This window comes from Notechis scutatus, chromosome 1 (genome assembly GCF_049901735.1).
Source record: "Notechis scutatus isolate UNSWTSFEM ecotype Mainland chromosome 1, rNotScu1.2, whole genome shotgun sequence".
In the NCBI taxonomy this organism is placed as follows: domain Eukaryota; kingdom Metazoa; phylum Chordata; class Lepidosauria; order Squamata; family Elapidae; genus Notechis; species Notechis scutatus.
The window spans coordinates 328,193,875-328,211,627 of record NC_142009.1 but is presented as its reverse complement, the minus strand read 5'-3'; the positions used below and the strand labels follow the sequence as shown (position 1 = coordinate 328,211,627).

Below are 17,753 nucleotides of genomic sequence, written 5' to 3'. Positions count from 1 at the left end.
TAAAGTAGCTTTTTGACCTGGCCTATGAAACAATCCCAATATGATCCTGATCAGCTTCATGTTTATTTTATTTATTAGTTTTATTTTAGAATAGAATAGAATAGAATAGAATAACAGAGTTGGAAGGGACCTTCAAGACCCCTTCCAACTACACCACTTCAGATCACTTCGGACAAATGGTTATCCAACATGTTTTTAAAAACTTCCAGTGTTGGAGCATTTACAAACTTCTGGGGGCAAGTTGTTCCACTGATTAATTATTCTGTCAAGAAATTCCTCCTTAGTTCTAAGTTGTTTCTCTCCTTGATTAGTTTCCATCCATGGCTTCTTGTCCTGCCTTCAGGTGCTTTGGAGAATAGCTTGACTCCCTCTACTTTGTGGCAGCCCCTGAGATATTAGAACACTGCTAACATATAACTCCTAGTCCTTCTTTTCATCAGACTAGACATACCCAATTCCAACAACCGTTCTTTATATGTTTTAGCCTTCAGTCCCCTAATCATCTCCGTTGCTCTTCTCTGCACTCTTTCTAGAGTCTCAACATCATTTTTACATCGTGGTGACCAAAACTGAATGCAGTATTCCAAGTCTGGACTTACTAAGGCTTTATAGAGTGGTATTAGTACCTCGCTTGATCTTGATTGTATTCCTCTGTTAATGCAATTTAGGATTTTATTGGCTTTTTTGGCTGCGGTCACACTCTGCTAGCTCATATTTAATTGGTTGTCCACTAAGACTCCAAGATCCCTCTCACAGTTACTGCTATTAAGCCTGGTTTCACCCAGTCTATATGTGCACTTTTGGTTTTTCTTGCTTAATGTAACCTACACCACATCAGCCCACTACACTTTATACCACCCCTTTTCTGTCACATTCCCTTTGTGTTTTGCGTCATCTTCCAAGTGACTTGCTCCTTGAAGGTATGTTACTTTTTGGAGATGCCATTTTGGTCTTGGACATTGATCAGCCAGTCTCTTTCATGGATGTACCGGGCCTATTTTCAGAGCTGACACTGAACAGCGTGTTTGGAAATGTCATTTACCTTCAGGGCCTAAATGGTGCAAGGAAGTGAAAAATTGAACACTTTCTTTGATTCATGAAATTGTAACACTCCTGCGTATGCTTTTCCCCTCCCTCCCTCCCTCCCTCCCTCCCTCCCTCTGTCTCAGTTCTTTCTTCTCAGCCTTTTAGGCTGAGTTAGTGTCAAAACAGAGCAGGATATGTTTTTATAAGGAAGAAACTTTCTTGGCACAAGTTTACTTTTTTTGTGATACCATCCGTCATCTTCTAACACAACCGCAAGCCATTGACACTGAGCAGGGGATTAAGGGAGATTTTAAGCCACAAAATGCATATTGCGCCACAAAGTTTGCTTCTGTGTAACACCTAGCTTATCTAGCAATACAAGCAGTGCAGAGAAGGAAGAATGAGGAGGTTGGGGCTATTTTTGTCCTACATTTGGAATTTGAGAGGAGGGAAGAACTCCAGTTTATGTAGAAAAGTATAAGTACAGGTACTTACGACCACAATTAAACTGAGTCCAGAATTTAAGTTGCTAAGTGTGAAATTTGTTAAGTGAGTTTTGCCACATTTTACGACATTTTTAAACTACATTTGTTAAGTGAATCACTGCAGTTGTTAAATTAGTAACACCATTGTTAAGTGAATCTGGCTTCCCCGTTGACTTTGGTTGTTAGAAAGTTGCAAAAGATGATCACAGGACACTGAAACCATCATAAATATGAACTAGTTATCAAACTTCCGAATGTAAATCACATACACACGAGGATGCTGCAACGGTCATAAGTGTGAAAAATGGTCATCAGTCACTTTTTTCACTGCCGTTGTAACTTCGAACAGTCACTAAATGAACTGTTGTAAGTCGAGGACTACCTGTATAGCCATTATTCTTCAAACCTGAACTGGATTAAATTCTGAGCTATCATCTCCAGTTTAATTCAGTAAGATTAGCTCTTTCAAGAATAGACCGAATCTTGGGAAAGAAATATTTACTTGTACTTTAACTTACTTGTAGAGGAGGAAGGGGAGGAGGAGGGGGAAATAAGAACAAGAACAATGAACTTCATTCTTGTCACTCTTTAATGGAACTTCCTGGAAAATTTCTTACTGTCTTCAAGAAATGTGGTAAAATGTATATCTCCTTCCTTACTTTCTTCCCAGAAGAAGGTACATTAAGAAACACTGTTTTTAAATGGTGTCTCTTCTTGCTTTGTCAATCGTCATCTTACCACACCTCAAAATGGCAGGAGATTGCATCACGGAGTGTCAGCCCCTACCTTGAGAGGGATAGCAAAGAGGATCAAGGTCTGCATATAGCTCTCAAACTCTCTGATTGTAAAAGTTAGCCCAATCCTATGTTAAAATCTGTTTTCTAACTTTCTATCATTTTAAGTTTCCTATAAAACAGGGGTGTCAAACTCAAGGCCCATGGGCCTGCCCTGGAAACAGCGAAGGTCTGGCCCGCGGTTCTCTGCTAGGGAAAATGGAGCTCATGCGGCCTCCCAAGCTCCGTTTTTGCTGGCGGAGGGCTGCAGGAGGCCCTCGCAGCCAAAAACGGAGCCTCGATGAGTGACACGGAGCTGGCCACGCCCACCCTGGCCACGCCCCTAGCCCCTCGAGGTGAAACACAACCCTGATGCTGCCCTCAATGAAATTGAGTTTCATTGCTTAATGTTTCACCCCTGCTTGAAACGGTTTCTGATTTTCCACTACATTCGCCGTGTCATATTGAATCCTTTCAAATTCTTTTTTAATTTCTGAATTGATTTTATTCTTATAAGGTTATCGATAATTTAGTTTCAACAAGTTCTTGCATTTGCTAGCAAAAAAAAGCTCATTCCAAATACCCATTTGAAATTTGAATGTCAGAGCAGACTGAATTTTACAGATACTTCTTCCAGCAAAACCCACTGCTCGTACTCCGATTGATTTGGCTGAAAGAGAAAAGCGTGAATTTAAATCAAGGCAGATTTCCAACCTTTGACCTAGAGCCAGCATAAAGGATGGTTGTATGATTCTAAATAATAACAGAATGTTCTTTTGAGAAAAAGGTCAGGACAAAAAGAGGGTATTATGGTTGTGTATTTTAAAGCTTGGAGAATGAGGAAGAGATAACAAGCTCAAACAAACAAACAAACAGAGATACACGTTGCGTATGTGTGCTTATTGTTTGAATTGGCTTCTTTGTATTGTTGCTCTTGGACAGAGTCTGTACAAATATTGTGATTTGTTGCTGTAAGGTTAACTTTGTTTCCAAAAATGAAGATATTACATGGTCAGGTTTTTTAGGCTAGCAATTTCCTTTCCTGTTACCAACACTATACCATGCTTACCCTTGCAGTTGATTGAATATAATTTATCACATCTATTTTTCCTGATGAAAACAGCATTTTGCTCCCTCGGGGTTGGGTCAAAAATGGCAGGATGGCAGGAGCAATGACTCAACTGAAACCTACCCCTTTGAATATGTGTTGACATCACAGCCACATAAAAGGGATGCGGCCTGATTTGTTGTATTGGCATTTTTAACACACACACTGGTTCACTTACACTGCCCTATACCATTTCAGAGAAATGGTTATCCAATCTCTTCCAGTGTTAGAACATCCCCAACTTCTGGAGGCAAGTTGTCCCACTGATTAATTGTTCTAACTCTCTGGAAACTTTTTCTTAGCTCTAGATTCGTACTCCCATTGATTAGTTTCCATCCATTGCTTCTTGTCCTGCCTTCAGGTGCTTTGAAGAATAGGTTGACCCCTTCTCCTCTGTGGCAGCCCCTTAGATATTGGAAGACTGCTACCATGTCACCCCTAGTCCTACTTTTCATTAAACTAGACATACCCAATTTCAGCAACGGTTCTTTATATGTTTTAGCCTCCAGTCCTGTAATCATCTTTGATCATACACTCAACCAGTGTTTTAGCATCTTATGCGAACTGGGCCATGATAAGGCCAGTGATAGCATCAGAAGATATCCTGGAGTCCTTACTGTATATTCCTTCTCCTTGCTGAATACAGGAACCTCACACCTTCAACATCTTTGACACAGGGCAATTCAACTTCCATTTAAAAACATGTAATTGAGGAGGTGACCCATCTACCAGGGCAGTCTACTTCATGAATAGCATGTCCCATTGAATAGCTTTTTTTTCTTTAATTCCGATCTCTTTTCCTAGCCTCCAGCCTAGCCCTCTAAAACAGGTTTTCAAGGCACATCATAATCTATATAGAACTTTTTGGAAAATGAGAAAAACCAAAACTGACATCCATCTCTGGATTATAGAAGTGAAATTATTTTTTTACCGGGAGAAAAAAAGGGATTCAGGATGAACCCTTCCTTTTTGGGTTGTTTTTTTTTACTGGCACATTGCAGGATTAAGAGGGAAGTGACACTTTATTATAGGGATAATCTCTGTGTCTTGCAGCTAATATTATAGAACAGAATGTGATCAAACAAAAAGAAGACGTTGATATGGGAAAAGAGGATTCAGGTGATTAGTTAAATGTCAGATTGAGGATTGGATTAGGCTCTAAAAAAAAATTCATCCAAGAATCCCTTCTAAATTGTACTAATCCAGTGATCTATTGGCTTCTCCCTAAGCAAACTAAGCTCAGACTTATTATACAGGCAGTCCTTGACTTAACAACAATTTGTTTAGCAACCATTCAAAGTTACAACAGCACTGAAAAGGGGACTTGTGACCAGTCCTCGCACTTACAACCGTTGCAGCCATCCCCACAGTCACATGATCAAAATTCAGGTGCTTCACATTTGGTTCACATTTACAAGGGCTGCAGTGTCTCAGGGTCACATGATCACTATTTACAATCTTCCCAGCTGGGTTCTGACAAACAAAATAGAATAGAATAGTTAATAGAATTCTTTATTGGCCAAGTGTGATTGGACACACAAGGAATTTGTCTTGGTGCAAATGCTTTCAGTGTACATAAAAGAAAAGATACATTCGTCAAGAGTAATTGGGGAATCAATTGGGGAAGCTGGTTTCTCTTAGAAACCCAATGATTCATTCAACAACTTCCGTGATTCACTTAACAATATTGGCAGCACAACACATAGACATATCATGGCCTTCCCATCACTACCCACATTGCTGCATTCTAGACTAGGTTTAGTTTGTAGTTGGTCTTTAAGAGCAGCCCCATTGCAATAGTCCAAGGGTGTCAGACTCAAGGCCCATGAAGCCATCCTGGAAAATGCAAGGGGCTGGTCCATGCTGCTTCGGCCCAGTCTATTCAATGCAAAGAGGAAAGATCGGGCCAGCGTCGCTTTGGCCGGGTCTACCCAATGTGAAGAGGAAACATGCCAGCAGTTTGGGGAGTGGTGTCAAGTTGGCCATACCCACCCAGTTGGCCACACCCACCCAGTCAGCCACACCTGCCTGACCTCTCCAAGGTCAACCACAGCCCTGATGTGGCCCTCAATGAAATTGAGTCTGACACCCCTGCAATAGTCCATCTGTGAGGTGGCTAGATGGCACTAATTAACCATCCACTCCACCTAATATCCTCATTTAAAGATATCAATTTTGTTCTTTCAAACTTCACTCTCAGAAGCCCAAATATGGCTCCCTGTCTGAAGATTGGTGACTTCCAGTGAGATGGAGCAAGCCTAACATAAATGTACCCTACAGCTTTATAATATACCACATAACTTAACCATACTATATTGTTTTATATTTGTGTGTGTGTGTGTGTACAGTATATGTGTATGCATGTGTATATGTATGTGGTATAGTGTGGCATGTAAGCTTAGACACTTTAGTAGTTTATGGTTCAGGGGTGTGTGAAGCCAGAAAATTAAACAATGCAAAAAACAGGTTAAGCATAGCATGTGAATGCAATATATTGTGTTTAAAGTAGGTTTCATAGCTCAGGGTAGAGACAGGTTTGGCAGGCAGAAAATCCCAATTTTAAATAATCAAACAATGCAAACAACACACCTTTCTCTGAGTTCCTGCAAAGCCAGAGAAAGTAACCTTTTATGCACTAGAAAGCATCACACCGAAAAAGGGCGTTGGTACTTACCTGATACGCCCGTTCTCTGTGAGCTGTGAAGAGCATCCAGAAGTGGGAGGTGCTTCAGTCTCTTCTGGAAAGGCTGGGCTTAAAACTCCGGGACGCTCCTCCTCCTCCACGGGACGCCTCCTCAGCGTCCCACAGTTTTGCAAAGACTGAGTGCCAAAGTCCAGGACTCATCACCTAATCTAGATCCCTGACTGGAATGGAACCCCACCAGATGGAAAGAAATGGGTGGGGCTGGATACTTTTCACAGCTCACAGAGAACGGGCGTATCAGGTAAGTACCAATGCCCTTTCTCCCATGAGCTGTTCAGAGCATCCAGAAGTGGGACATACCAAAGCTTGGCCTGTGCTTAGGGAGGGACTCCGTCTGGATCGAAATCCACTCCTAAACTCTGTGGACCCTCTGCAGGACTCTTCTGCCAAATGAAGCGTCTGCTGAGGCATAGACATCAATTTTATAATTTCTGACAAAGGGAGATGGTGAAGCCCAAGTTGCCGCTCCGCAAATTTCGTCTATGGAAGCCCGTGTGGCCCATGCAGCTGATATTGCCGCACTCCTTGTTGAGTGGGCTGCAGTGCCCTTAGGAACTGAGATGGACTGGCATTCGTAACTTTTAGCTATGGTGGCTCTCAACCATCTACCGATGGTCGTCGCCGACACCTTTTGCCCTAAAGTGGATGGGTTGAAGGATAGGAATAGAGCCTCAGATTTTCAAAATGCCGCCGTGCGGTCTAGATAGATGCCTAAGGCCCTTCGAACATCAAGTCGATGCCATTGATGCTCCAGTCTATGAGATGGTTTCGGACAAAAATTTTGGAGGCACCAACTCTTGCGCTCTGTGGAAGGCTGAATTTACTTTAGGAGTGGACGGTGGATCCAATCGGAGAATCATTCTGTCCGCATGACAAACGCACAGGTCCTTTCTCATTGACAATGCTGCCAATTTGGAAATCCTCCTTGCTGATGTGATTGCAATTAGGAAGGCCACCTTATATGTCAGGAATTTAAGACTATCGGTTCTTAAAGGCTCGAACGGGCCAGTTGCAAGTGCGGTTAACACCTTGTTGAGGTCCCAGGTGGGATAGCAGTGAATTACAGGAGGTCGTAAGTTTGCAGCACCCTTAAGAGAGGTGCGGACATGTGGATGGTGCACTATGGACCGGAGGTCACCCCAGGCTATCACCGAGGCTAAAGCCGCCACCTGTCTGCGTAAAGTATTTGGCTTACCTTCCCATAGAATAACTATGCTCCCTTCATTATCTCACAAGCATGGGTGGGCTTCAAATAATTTAACAACCAGTTCTTCCTGGTTGCCCAGTGGCCATGGTGGGCGTGGCCTAGTTGGCCTACTACACCACCCTGGGAGTGAAAACAGGCTGCCGAGTGGGGCACTGCGTCCCCCACACCCCATTTTTGACCTAGTAGGCCTCCCTGCACCACCTTGGGAATGAAAATGGGCCACAGGGGGGCTGTTTTTCGCCCTCCCCGGACTCTGGAGGCTTTCCTCGAGCCTCCGGGAGGTCCATTTTCACCCCTGGGCTCTGGAGGCTTTCCTCAAGCCTCTGGGAGGCCCATTTTTCACCCTCCCCGAGCTTCCACATGGGCCCTGCACTTACCTGTGATCCAAAATGGGCCATGTGGGGACTCCTGGGAGGGGCGGGATGGGGTGGGCGGGGCCAGCCAGTCGTTGGAACTACCTGTTTGCTGAGCCAGATGTAACATTAACATCCGGTTCGGCCAAACTGGCACAAAACGGCTGAAGCACACCCCTGCTTACAAGGTTAGGCCTCCACGACATTTTATTTGTTTGTTGTTTGATTTCTATAGCCACCCATCTCCACAAACAACCCTGGGCAGCTCAAATATTGTTTTCATCTCATCTTCACCTGCCACAGAGGCAGCTTAATTCAACTTTAGAGGCAGTGCTAAAATAGTTTTCTTCTCTTCTTCCAGCACCGCTTTCAATGTATGAATGATTTATAGCGGTCCATTGATAAAGTTGGTGATAATATAGTCAGGTAATCTGACCAGAACCTATGGCTCATGTGGGGATGTTGTGGGCATGTCATCTTTCCTAGGCCACTGGCAACTGCCCTCCTTGGCTCTTTTGGATTCAAGTGCAGGACAAACTGAACACCTGGCTTCCACAGTGACATCAACCTGCGTAATACCTGACCCGTGCTTTGGAAAATGCCAGTCTGATATTTCCAGATTAACTTGCTTGTCAAAGAATACTAGCCCTGTTTTTAAAACACAAGGAAGGATAGTAGACATTTATGTAAGAAAACAAAACTAGTGTTCTCCATTCCCTAGAGAAAGCACTAGCCTACATCGTAGATTTATTTGTTTTATTTCTGTTTTTGCTTTAATTGGGGGCAATGTTATTTCACCTACCCGCATAATACTACTAGGTGCTGCTGACCGTGAGCATTCACAGCCAGCATTGACATTGGCTTGAACATCCATCTATGTGAGATAAATGGGAGCAGGGATAAAAGTTGCAAGAGGTCCCAGGTCCCAGGTCACAAGTACATTTATATGGCAAAGGGAGAAAGAGAGAGAAGTTGACTAGTATTCCTCATAATCCCTCCACCACGTTGGTGACCTGAATCATGGGTTATTTATGAAGTCTTCTGGAAGAAAGCTGGTGTAAAGGGAGGTAGAAAACATGGGCAAAAGAACACAACTTTTAACTGATAAAAGAGACCGTAAATGAAATCTCAAGAGCCAAATTGGTGTAGTGGTTAAGGCAACAGGATAGGAGTTACTGCCAAGATCCTGTGTTCTAGTCCTGCTTTAGGCATGAAGTTGACTCGGTGAGTTTGGGCCAGCCTCTCTCTCTTAGTCTTAGGCAAGGCAAGGACAAACCACTTCTGAAAATAGTGCCAAGAAACCTAGAGGAATTGGTCCAGGCAGTCACCAGAAATCAGTAATGACTCAGACCCCCAAATTTGAGCCCTGGGAAAAGAAGGGAGCCTAAGAAAGATTTAATGTACTGTCATGTTATAAGAAAGGACAGAAGAAACTTGGCACTCTGCAATAAAGCAGAGTCTAATAAACCTTATGAAGTTTTATTTCCTGACCTAGCCAACTTTGATGTACTAACACCTGAATCCAAAAGTAATTAAGGAACATGCTATTGGCTGAGACAGAGGGATATATTTGGGCAATTTGAAAGGTATCTGAATCCTTCTCCCGTTCCATCCCATCCCCAAATCACTCAATTCCAGTAATGTTGACAGGGGAGGGAAAAGAAACATATTCAAAGTAATCCACTTTTTGAGGCCTTTAACTTGTCCTGAATACAGTTGTAAGGGCAGTACCCCTTCCCAGCCCTGCTGCTAAGAAAGAACTGGGCCCTGTACTTACCTTCCACATGGGCCCTGTACTTACCTGTGATCCAAAATGGGCCATGTGGGGATGTAATTTATGCTGGTATATTTTTTTGCTGAGTGAAGGACTGAAGGAATGTATTGTAAGGTGATTGTGGTATTTATTTATTTTTTTGCCTTTTATTTAGGACTTTTATTTGGGTAATCCTTGTTTAGTAACTGCCTTATTTAGTGACCATTGTAAAACTACATGGTGGATGAAATGATGGGATGAAAAAGTAACTTTGCGAGCAATCTTTGCATTTAAAACCTTCACAGGTCTATTAATCAAGGGAAAGTTGAAGATCACCACGGTTTCACTTAGTGACTGCTTCACTTAATGATTGAATTGCTGGTCCCAACTGAGGTTATAAAATGAGGACTATAGCGAAAAGGCCTTAGCTTAAGGATAGACCATATCACTGCATCCAGGTTCTCAGTTTCTAACTTATCTGGTGAAATTCAAAGACAATGTGGTACAATGCTTAACCCTCTCCAGTCACAGAAGCTTTCTGGTGAATTTAGCCCAATCTTTCTCTCTCACCCCAAGATAATAAATAGAGTTTTATGTGAAAAATAGGAAGAAGGAAGGCTATTTGAATGAACAGTGAAATATACAACCAATAAATAAACATATTCAATTATAATAAATATAACTTGAATATCACTGTCTAACCTCATGAAAATCAGTAGCTAAGAAAAATAAGACAGGGAAAGACCAACAAATGCCTCAAACAAATACAGAGGAAATTAATATACTTAATCAAATTGATGAAGGAAGGAAATCCATAGAATTACAAACCGATCTGCATGGTCAAAGGTATCAAAAAGTAAAGAAACATCCATGCAAACAAAAAGAATGAAAACTTTACTAAGTCTTATGTTCTATTAGCAAATTGCAGTTTAAAACCTTTGTTCTGTCCTTCATACTACATTAATTTTAATACAAATTATTTATATCCTTTCAGCACCAACAGGAACAGTAAAGGGAACAAGTACATCGGAAACATCCTCCACTGCCACAAGCAAACAGAGCATGAAAACAAGTAGTGTATACACCAAATCAGAAACAGCCACATCTCCTACAGAGGACAGAGGGCTATCCATGTTTTTTACAGTCAGCTCTACGAAGGCTATTAGCACTTCAGAAACCATCACGTTAGAAACCACAACAAAAGCAACATCGGCTTCTACCCCAAAGAGTATAGGACACTCGACAACTATCCCAGAGAGACCACCATGCCTGAATACATCACATCTGAAACAGCGATGGCTCCGACAGAGAGCACTACAGCTTCAGGAAAGAGTAGCATGATGACTTATCCCACTATGGAAACCACAAGTACCATTCCAGAGAGCATAGCAGTCTCCGCAGCATTCCCAGCAACCACCTTGACTGCGTCCACCACGTCACAAATTAGCACATCAGTCCCAGAGACCACAAAGCCCTCCAGCTCTTCCCCAGAGAGCTCCTCAAATAGTAGTAGTACAACAAAAACCACTACTCAACTTCCAAAGACCAAGGAATACTTAACTACTTCTGCACAAACCTCCACGTTGGAAACCACTACAACACCAACAGCCACTTCAGACACCACAATGACTTCCAGCTCTATAAAGACTACTACCTCTTCAGAAACCACTACTCCACATCCTACCACCACAAAACACTTAACTATATCTCCAGAGGCCACCACACCTGTATCCGTCACGTCAGAAGCAGCCAGCTCTCCAATGAGTACACTGCCTTCTACGGCATCAGCAAAGGCCAAAGTAACTTCTTCCATTTCGAAAACCACAACACCAACTCCAGAGGGCACAGTGTCCTCTACAGGTTTTTCAGAGACTAGCATGACTCCGACGAGTCCGCCAATGACCACCGCTTCTGCTTCGTCAAGTAGTGTGACATCTATAACTCCCACAAGCAGTTCCAGCCTTCTTTCTACCCCCGAGCAAACGTCCCCCTCTGGCCCAGAGACCACAAAGCACTCCAGCTCTTCCCCAGAGAGCTCCTCAATTAGTAGTAGTACTACAAAAACCACTACTCAGCTTCCAACGACCAAGGAATACTTAACTACTTCTGCACAAACCTCCACGTTGGAAACCACTACAACTCCAACAGCCACTTCTCCCCCAGAGGCCACAATGACCTCCAGCTCTATAAAGACTACTACCTCTTCAGAAACCACTACTCCACATCCTATCACCACAAAACACTTAACTATTTCTCCAGAGGCCACCAGACCTGTATCCGTCACGTCAGAAGCAGCCAGCTCTCCAATGAGTTCAGTGCCTTCTACGGCATCAGCAAAGGCCAAAGTAACTTCTTCCATTTCGAAAACCACAACACCAACTCCAGAGGGCACAGTGTCCTCTGCAGGTTTTTCAGGGACTAGCATGACTCTGACGAGTCCGCCAATGACCACCGCTTCTGCTTCGTCAAGTAGTGTGACATCTATAACTCCAACAAGCAGTTCCAGCCTTTTTTCTACTACCGAGCAAATGTCCACCTCTGGCCCAGGAACCACAATGCCCTCCAGCTCTTCCCCAGAGAGCTCCTCAATTAGTAGTAGTACTACAAAAACCACTACTCAGCTTCCAACGACCAAGCAATACTTAACTACTTCTGCACAAACCTCCACGTTGGAAACCACTACAACACCAACAGCCACTTCTCCCCCAGATACCACAATGACTTCCAGCTCTATAAAGACTACTACCTCTTCAGAAACCACTACTCCACATCCTATAACGACAAAACACTTAAGTATTTCTCCAGAGGCCACAACACCTGTATCCGTCACGTCAGAAGCAGCCAGCTCTCCAATGAGTTCAGTGCCTTCTACGGCATCAGCAAAGGCCAAAGTAACTTCTTCCATTTCGAAAACCACAACACCAACTCCAGAGGGCACAGTGTCCTCTACAGGTTTTTCAGAGACTAGCATGACTCCGACGAGTCCGCCAATGACCTCCGCTTCTGCTTCGTCAAGTAGTGTGACATCTATATCTCCCACAAGCAGTTCCAGCCTTTTTCCTACCCCCGAGCAAACGTCCCCCTCTGGCCCAGAGACCACAAAGCTGTCCAGCTCTTCCCCAGAGAGCCCCTCAATTAGTAGTAGTACTACAAAAACCATTACTCAGCTTCCAAAGACCAAGGAATACTTAACTACTTCTGCACAAACCTCCGCGTTGGAAACCACTACAACAGCAACAGCCACTTCTCCCCCAGAGACCACAATGACCTCCAGCTCTATAAGGACTACTACTTCTTCAGAAAACACTACTCCACATCCTACCACCACAAAACAATTAACTATTTCTCCAGAGGCCACCACACCTGTATCCGTCGCGTCAGAAGCAGCCAGCTCTCCAATGAGTTCAGTGCCTTCTACGGCATCAGCAATGGCCAAAGTAACTTCTTCCATTTTGAAAACCACAACACCAACTTCAGAGGGCACAGTATCCTCTACAGGTTTTTCAGAGACTAGCATGACTCCGACGAGTCCACCAATGACCACCGCTTCTGCTTCGTCAAGTAGTGTGACATCTATAACTCCCACAAGCAGTTCCAGCCTTCTTTCTACCCCCGAGCAAACGTCCCCCTCTGGCCCAGAGACCACAAAGCACTCCAGCTCTTCCCCAGAGAGCTCCTCAATTAGTAGTAGTACTACAAAAACCACTACTCAGCTTCCAACGACCAAGCAATACTTAACTACTTCTGCACAAACCTCCACGTTGGAAACCACTACAACACCAACAGCCACTTCTCCCCCAGAGACCACAATGACCTCCAGCTCTATAAAGACTACTACCTCTTCAGAAACCACTACTCCACATCCTATCACCACAAAACACTTAACTATTTCTCCAGAGGCCACCACACCTGTATCCGTCACGTCAGAAGCAGCCAGCTCTCCAATGAGTTCAGTGCCTTCTACGGCATTAGCAAAGGCCAAAGTAACTTCTTCCATTTCTAAAACCACAACACCAACTCCAGAGGGCACAGTGTCCTCTACAGGTTTTTCAGAGACTAGCATGACTCCGACGAGCCCGCCAATGACCACCGCTTCTGCTTCGTCAAGTAGTGTGACATCTATAACTCCCACAAGCAGTTCCAGTCTCCTTTCTACCCCTGAGCAAACATCCACCTCTGGCCCAGAAACCACAATGCCGTCCAGCTCTTCCCCAGAGAGCTCCTCAATTAGTAGTAGTACTACAAAAACCACTACTCAGCTTCCAACGACCAAGGAATACTTAACTACTTCTGCACAAACCTCCACGTTGGAAACCACTACAACACCAACAGCCAATGCTCCCCCAGAGGCCACAATGACCTCCAGCTCTATAAAGAATACTACCTCTTCAGAAACCACTACTCCACATCCTATCACCACAAAACACTTAACTATTTCTCCAGAGGCCACCACACCTGTATCCGTCACATCAGAAGCAGCCAGCTCTCCAATGAGTTCAGTGCCTTCTACGGCATCAGCAAAGGCCAAAGTAACTTCTTCCATTTCGAAAACCACAACAACAACTCCAGAGGGCACAGTGTCCTCTACAGGTTTTTCAGAGACTAGCATGACTCCGACGAGTCCGCCAATGACCACCGCTTCTGCTTCATCAAGTAGTGTGACATCTATAACTCCCACAAGCAGTTCCAGTCTCCTTTCTACCCCCGAGCAAACATCCACCTCTGGCCCAGAAACCACAAAGCCGTCCAGCTCTTCCCCAGAGAGCTCCTCAATTAGTAGTAGTACTACAAAAACCACTACTCAACTTCCAACGACCAAGGAATACTTAACTACTTCTGCACAAACCTCCACATTGGAAACCACTACAACACCAACAGCCACTTCTCCCCCAGAGACCACAATGACCTCCAGCTCTATAAAGACTACTACCTCTTCAGAAACCACTACTCCACATTCTATCACCACAAAACACTTAACTACTTCTCCAGAGGCCACCACACCTGTATCCGTCACGTCAGAAGCAGCCAGCTCTCCAATGAGTTCAGTGCCTTCTACGGCATCAGCAAAGACCAGAGTAACTTCTTCTATTTCAAAAACCACAACACCAACTCCAGAGGGCAATGTGTTCTCTACAGGTTTTTCAGAGACTAGCATGACTCCGACGAGTCCGCCAATGACCACCGCTTCTGGTTCATCAAGTAGTGTGACATCTATAACTCCCACAAGCAGTTCCAGTCTCCTTTCTATCCCTGAGCAAACATCCACCTCTGGCCCAGAAACCACAAAGCCGTCCAGCTCTTCCCCAGAGAGCTCCTCAATTAGTAGTAGTACTACAAAAACCACTACTCAGCTTCCAACGACCAAGGAATACTTAACTACTTCTGCACAAACCTCCACGTTGGAAACCACTACAATAGCAACAGCCACTTCTCCCCCAGAGACCACAATGACCTCCAGCTCTATAAAGACTACTACCTCTTCAGAAACCACTACTCCACATCCTATCACCACAAAACACTTAACTACTTCTCCAGAGGCCACCAGACCTGTATCCGTCACGTCAGAAGCAGCCAGCTCTCCAATGAGTTCAGTGCCTTCTACGGCATCATCAAAGACCAGAGTAACTTCTTCTATTTCAAAAACCACAACACCAACTCCAGAGGGCACAGTGTCCTCAACAGGTTTTTCAGAGACTAGCATGACTCCGACGAGCCCGCCAATGACCACCGCTTCTGCTTCGTCAAGTAGTGTGACATCTATAACTCCCACAAGTAGTTCCAGCCATTTTTCTACCACCGAGCAAATGTCCACCTCTGGCCCAGGAACCACAATGCCCTCCAGCTCTTCCCCCGAGAGCTCCTCAATTAGTAGTAGTACTACAAAAACCACTACTCAACTTCCAACGACCAAGGAATACTTAACTACTTCTGCACAAACCTCCACGTTGGAAACCACTACAACTCCAACAGCCACTTCTCCCCCAGAGACCACAATGACCACCAGCTCTATAAAGACTACTACCTCTTCAGAAACCACTACTCCACATCCTATCACCACAAAACACTTAACTACTTCTCCAGAGGCCACCACACCTGTATCCGTCACGTCAGAAGCAGCCAGCTCTCCAATGAGTTCAGTGCCTTCTACGGCATCATCAAAGACCAGAGTAACTTCTTCTATTTCGAAAACCACAACACCAACTCCAGAGGGCACAGTGTCCTCTACAGGTTTTTCAGAGACTAGCATGACTCCGACGAGCCCGCCAATGACCACCGCTTCTGCTTCGTCAAGTAGTGTGACATCTATAACTCCCACAAGTAGTTCCAGCCATTTTTCTACCACCGAGCAAACGTCCCCCTCTGGCCCAGAGACCACAAAGCACTCCAGCTCTTCCCGAGAGAGCTCCTCAATTAGTAGTAGTACTACAAAAACGACTACTCAGCTTCCAACGACCAAGGAATACTTAACTACTTCTGCACAAACCTCCACGTTGGAAACCACTACAACTCCAACAGCCACTTCTCCCCCAGAGACCACAATGACCTCCAGCTCTATAAAGACTACTACCTCTTCAGAAACCACTACTCCACATCCTATCACCACAAAACACTTAACTATTTCTCCAGAGGCCACCACACCTGTATCCGTCACGTCAGAAGCAGCCAGCTCTCCAATGAGTTCAGTGCCTTCTACGGCATCATCAAAGACCAGAGTAACTTCTTCTATTTCGAAAACCACAACACCAACTCCAGAGGGCACAGTGTCCTCTACAGGTTTTTCAGAGACTAGCATGACTCTGACGAGTCCGCGAATGACCACCGCTTCTGCTTCGTCAAGTAGTGTGACATCTATAACTCCAACAAGCAGTTCCAGCCTTTTTTCTACCACCGAACAAATGTCCACCTCTGGCCCAGGAACCACAATGCCCTCCAGCTCTTCCCCAGAGAGCTCCTCAATTAGTAGTAGTACTACAAAAACCACTACTCAACTTCCAACGACCAAGGAATACTTAACTACTTCTGCACAAACCTCCACGTTGGAAACCACTACAATAGCAACAGCCACTTCTCCCCCAGAGACCACAATGACCTCCAGCTCTATAAAGACTACTACCTCTTCAGAAACCACTACTCCACATCCTATCACCACAAAACACTTAACTACTTCTCCAGAGGCCACCACACCTGTATCCGTCACGTCAGAAGCAGCCAGCTCTCCAATGAGTTCAGTGCCTTCTACGGCATCATCAAAGACCAGAGTAACTTCTTCTATTTCGAAAACCACAACACCAACTCCAGAGGGCACAGTGTCCTCTACAGGTTTTTCAGAGACTAGCATGACTCCGACGAGCCCGCCAATGACCACCGCTTCTGCTTCGTCAAGTAGTGTGACATCTATAACTCCCACAAGTAGTTCCAGCCATTTTTCTACCACCGAGCAAATGTCCACCTCTGGCCCAGGAACCACAATGCCCTCCAGCTCTTCCCCCGAGAGCTCCTCAATTAGTAGTAGTACTACAAAAACCACTACTCAACTTCCAACGACCAAGGAATACTTAACTACTTCTGCACAAACCTCCACGTTGGAAACCACTACAACTCCAACAGCCACTTCTCCCCCAGAGACCACAATGACCTCCAGCTCTATAAAGACTACTACCTCTTCAGAAACCACTACTCCACATCCTATCACCACAAAACACTTAACTACTTCTCCAGAGGCCACCACACCTGTATCCGTCACGTCAGAAGCAGCCAGCTCTCCAATGAGTTCAGTGCCTTCTACGGCATCAGCAAAGGCCAAAGTAACTTCTTCCATTTTGAAAACCACAACACCAACTCCAGAGGGCACAGTGTCCTCTACAGGTTTTTCAGAGACTAGCATGACTCTGACGAGTCCGCGAATGACCACCGCTTCTGCTTCGTCAAGTAGTGTGACATCTATAACTCCAACAAGCAGTTCCAGCCTTTTTTCTACCACCGAACAAATGTCCACCTCTGGCCCAGGAACCACAATGCCCTCCAGCTCTTCCCCAGAGAGCTCCTCAATTAGTAGTAGTACTACAAAACCACTACTCAACTTCCAACCACCAAGGAATACTTAACTACTTCTGCACAAACCTCCACGTTGGAAACCACTACAACTCCAACAGCCACTTCTCCCCCAGAGACCACAATGACCTCCAGCTCTATAAAGACTACTACCTCTTCAGAAACCACTACTCCACATCCTATCACCACAAAACACTTAACTATTTCTCCAGAGGCCACCACACCTGTATCCGTCACGTCAGAAGCAGCCAGCTCTCCAATGAGTTCAGTGCCTTCTACGGCATCAGCAAAG

The 17,753-nt window shown here is 44.7% G+C and overlaps 1 protein-coding gene across 1 annotated transcript in view; it reads left to right on the top strand.

Annotated features, from left to right (window-relative positions):
* LOC113431476 (uncharacterized) overlaps positions 1-17,514 on the top strand; it is a 34,330-nt gene extending 16,816 nt beyond the window's left edge. Inside the window, exon 4 of the mRNA XM_087964612.1 lies at positions 10,404-17,514. Within this exon, the coding sequence (XP_087820738.1) occupies positions 10,675-17,514 (6,840 nt within the window). The 5' untranslated portion in view covers positions 10,404-10,674. The remainder of the gene's footprint in view (positions 1-10,403) is intronic.
* Positions 17,515-17,753: the final 239 nt, after the last annotated feature.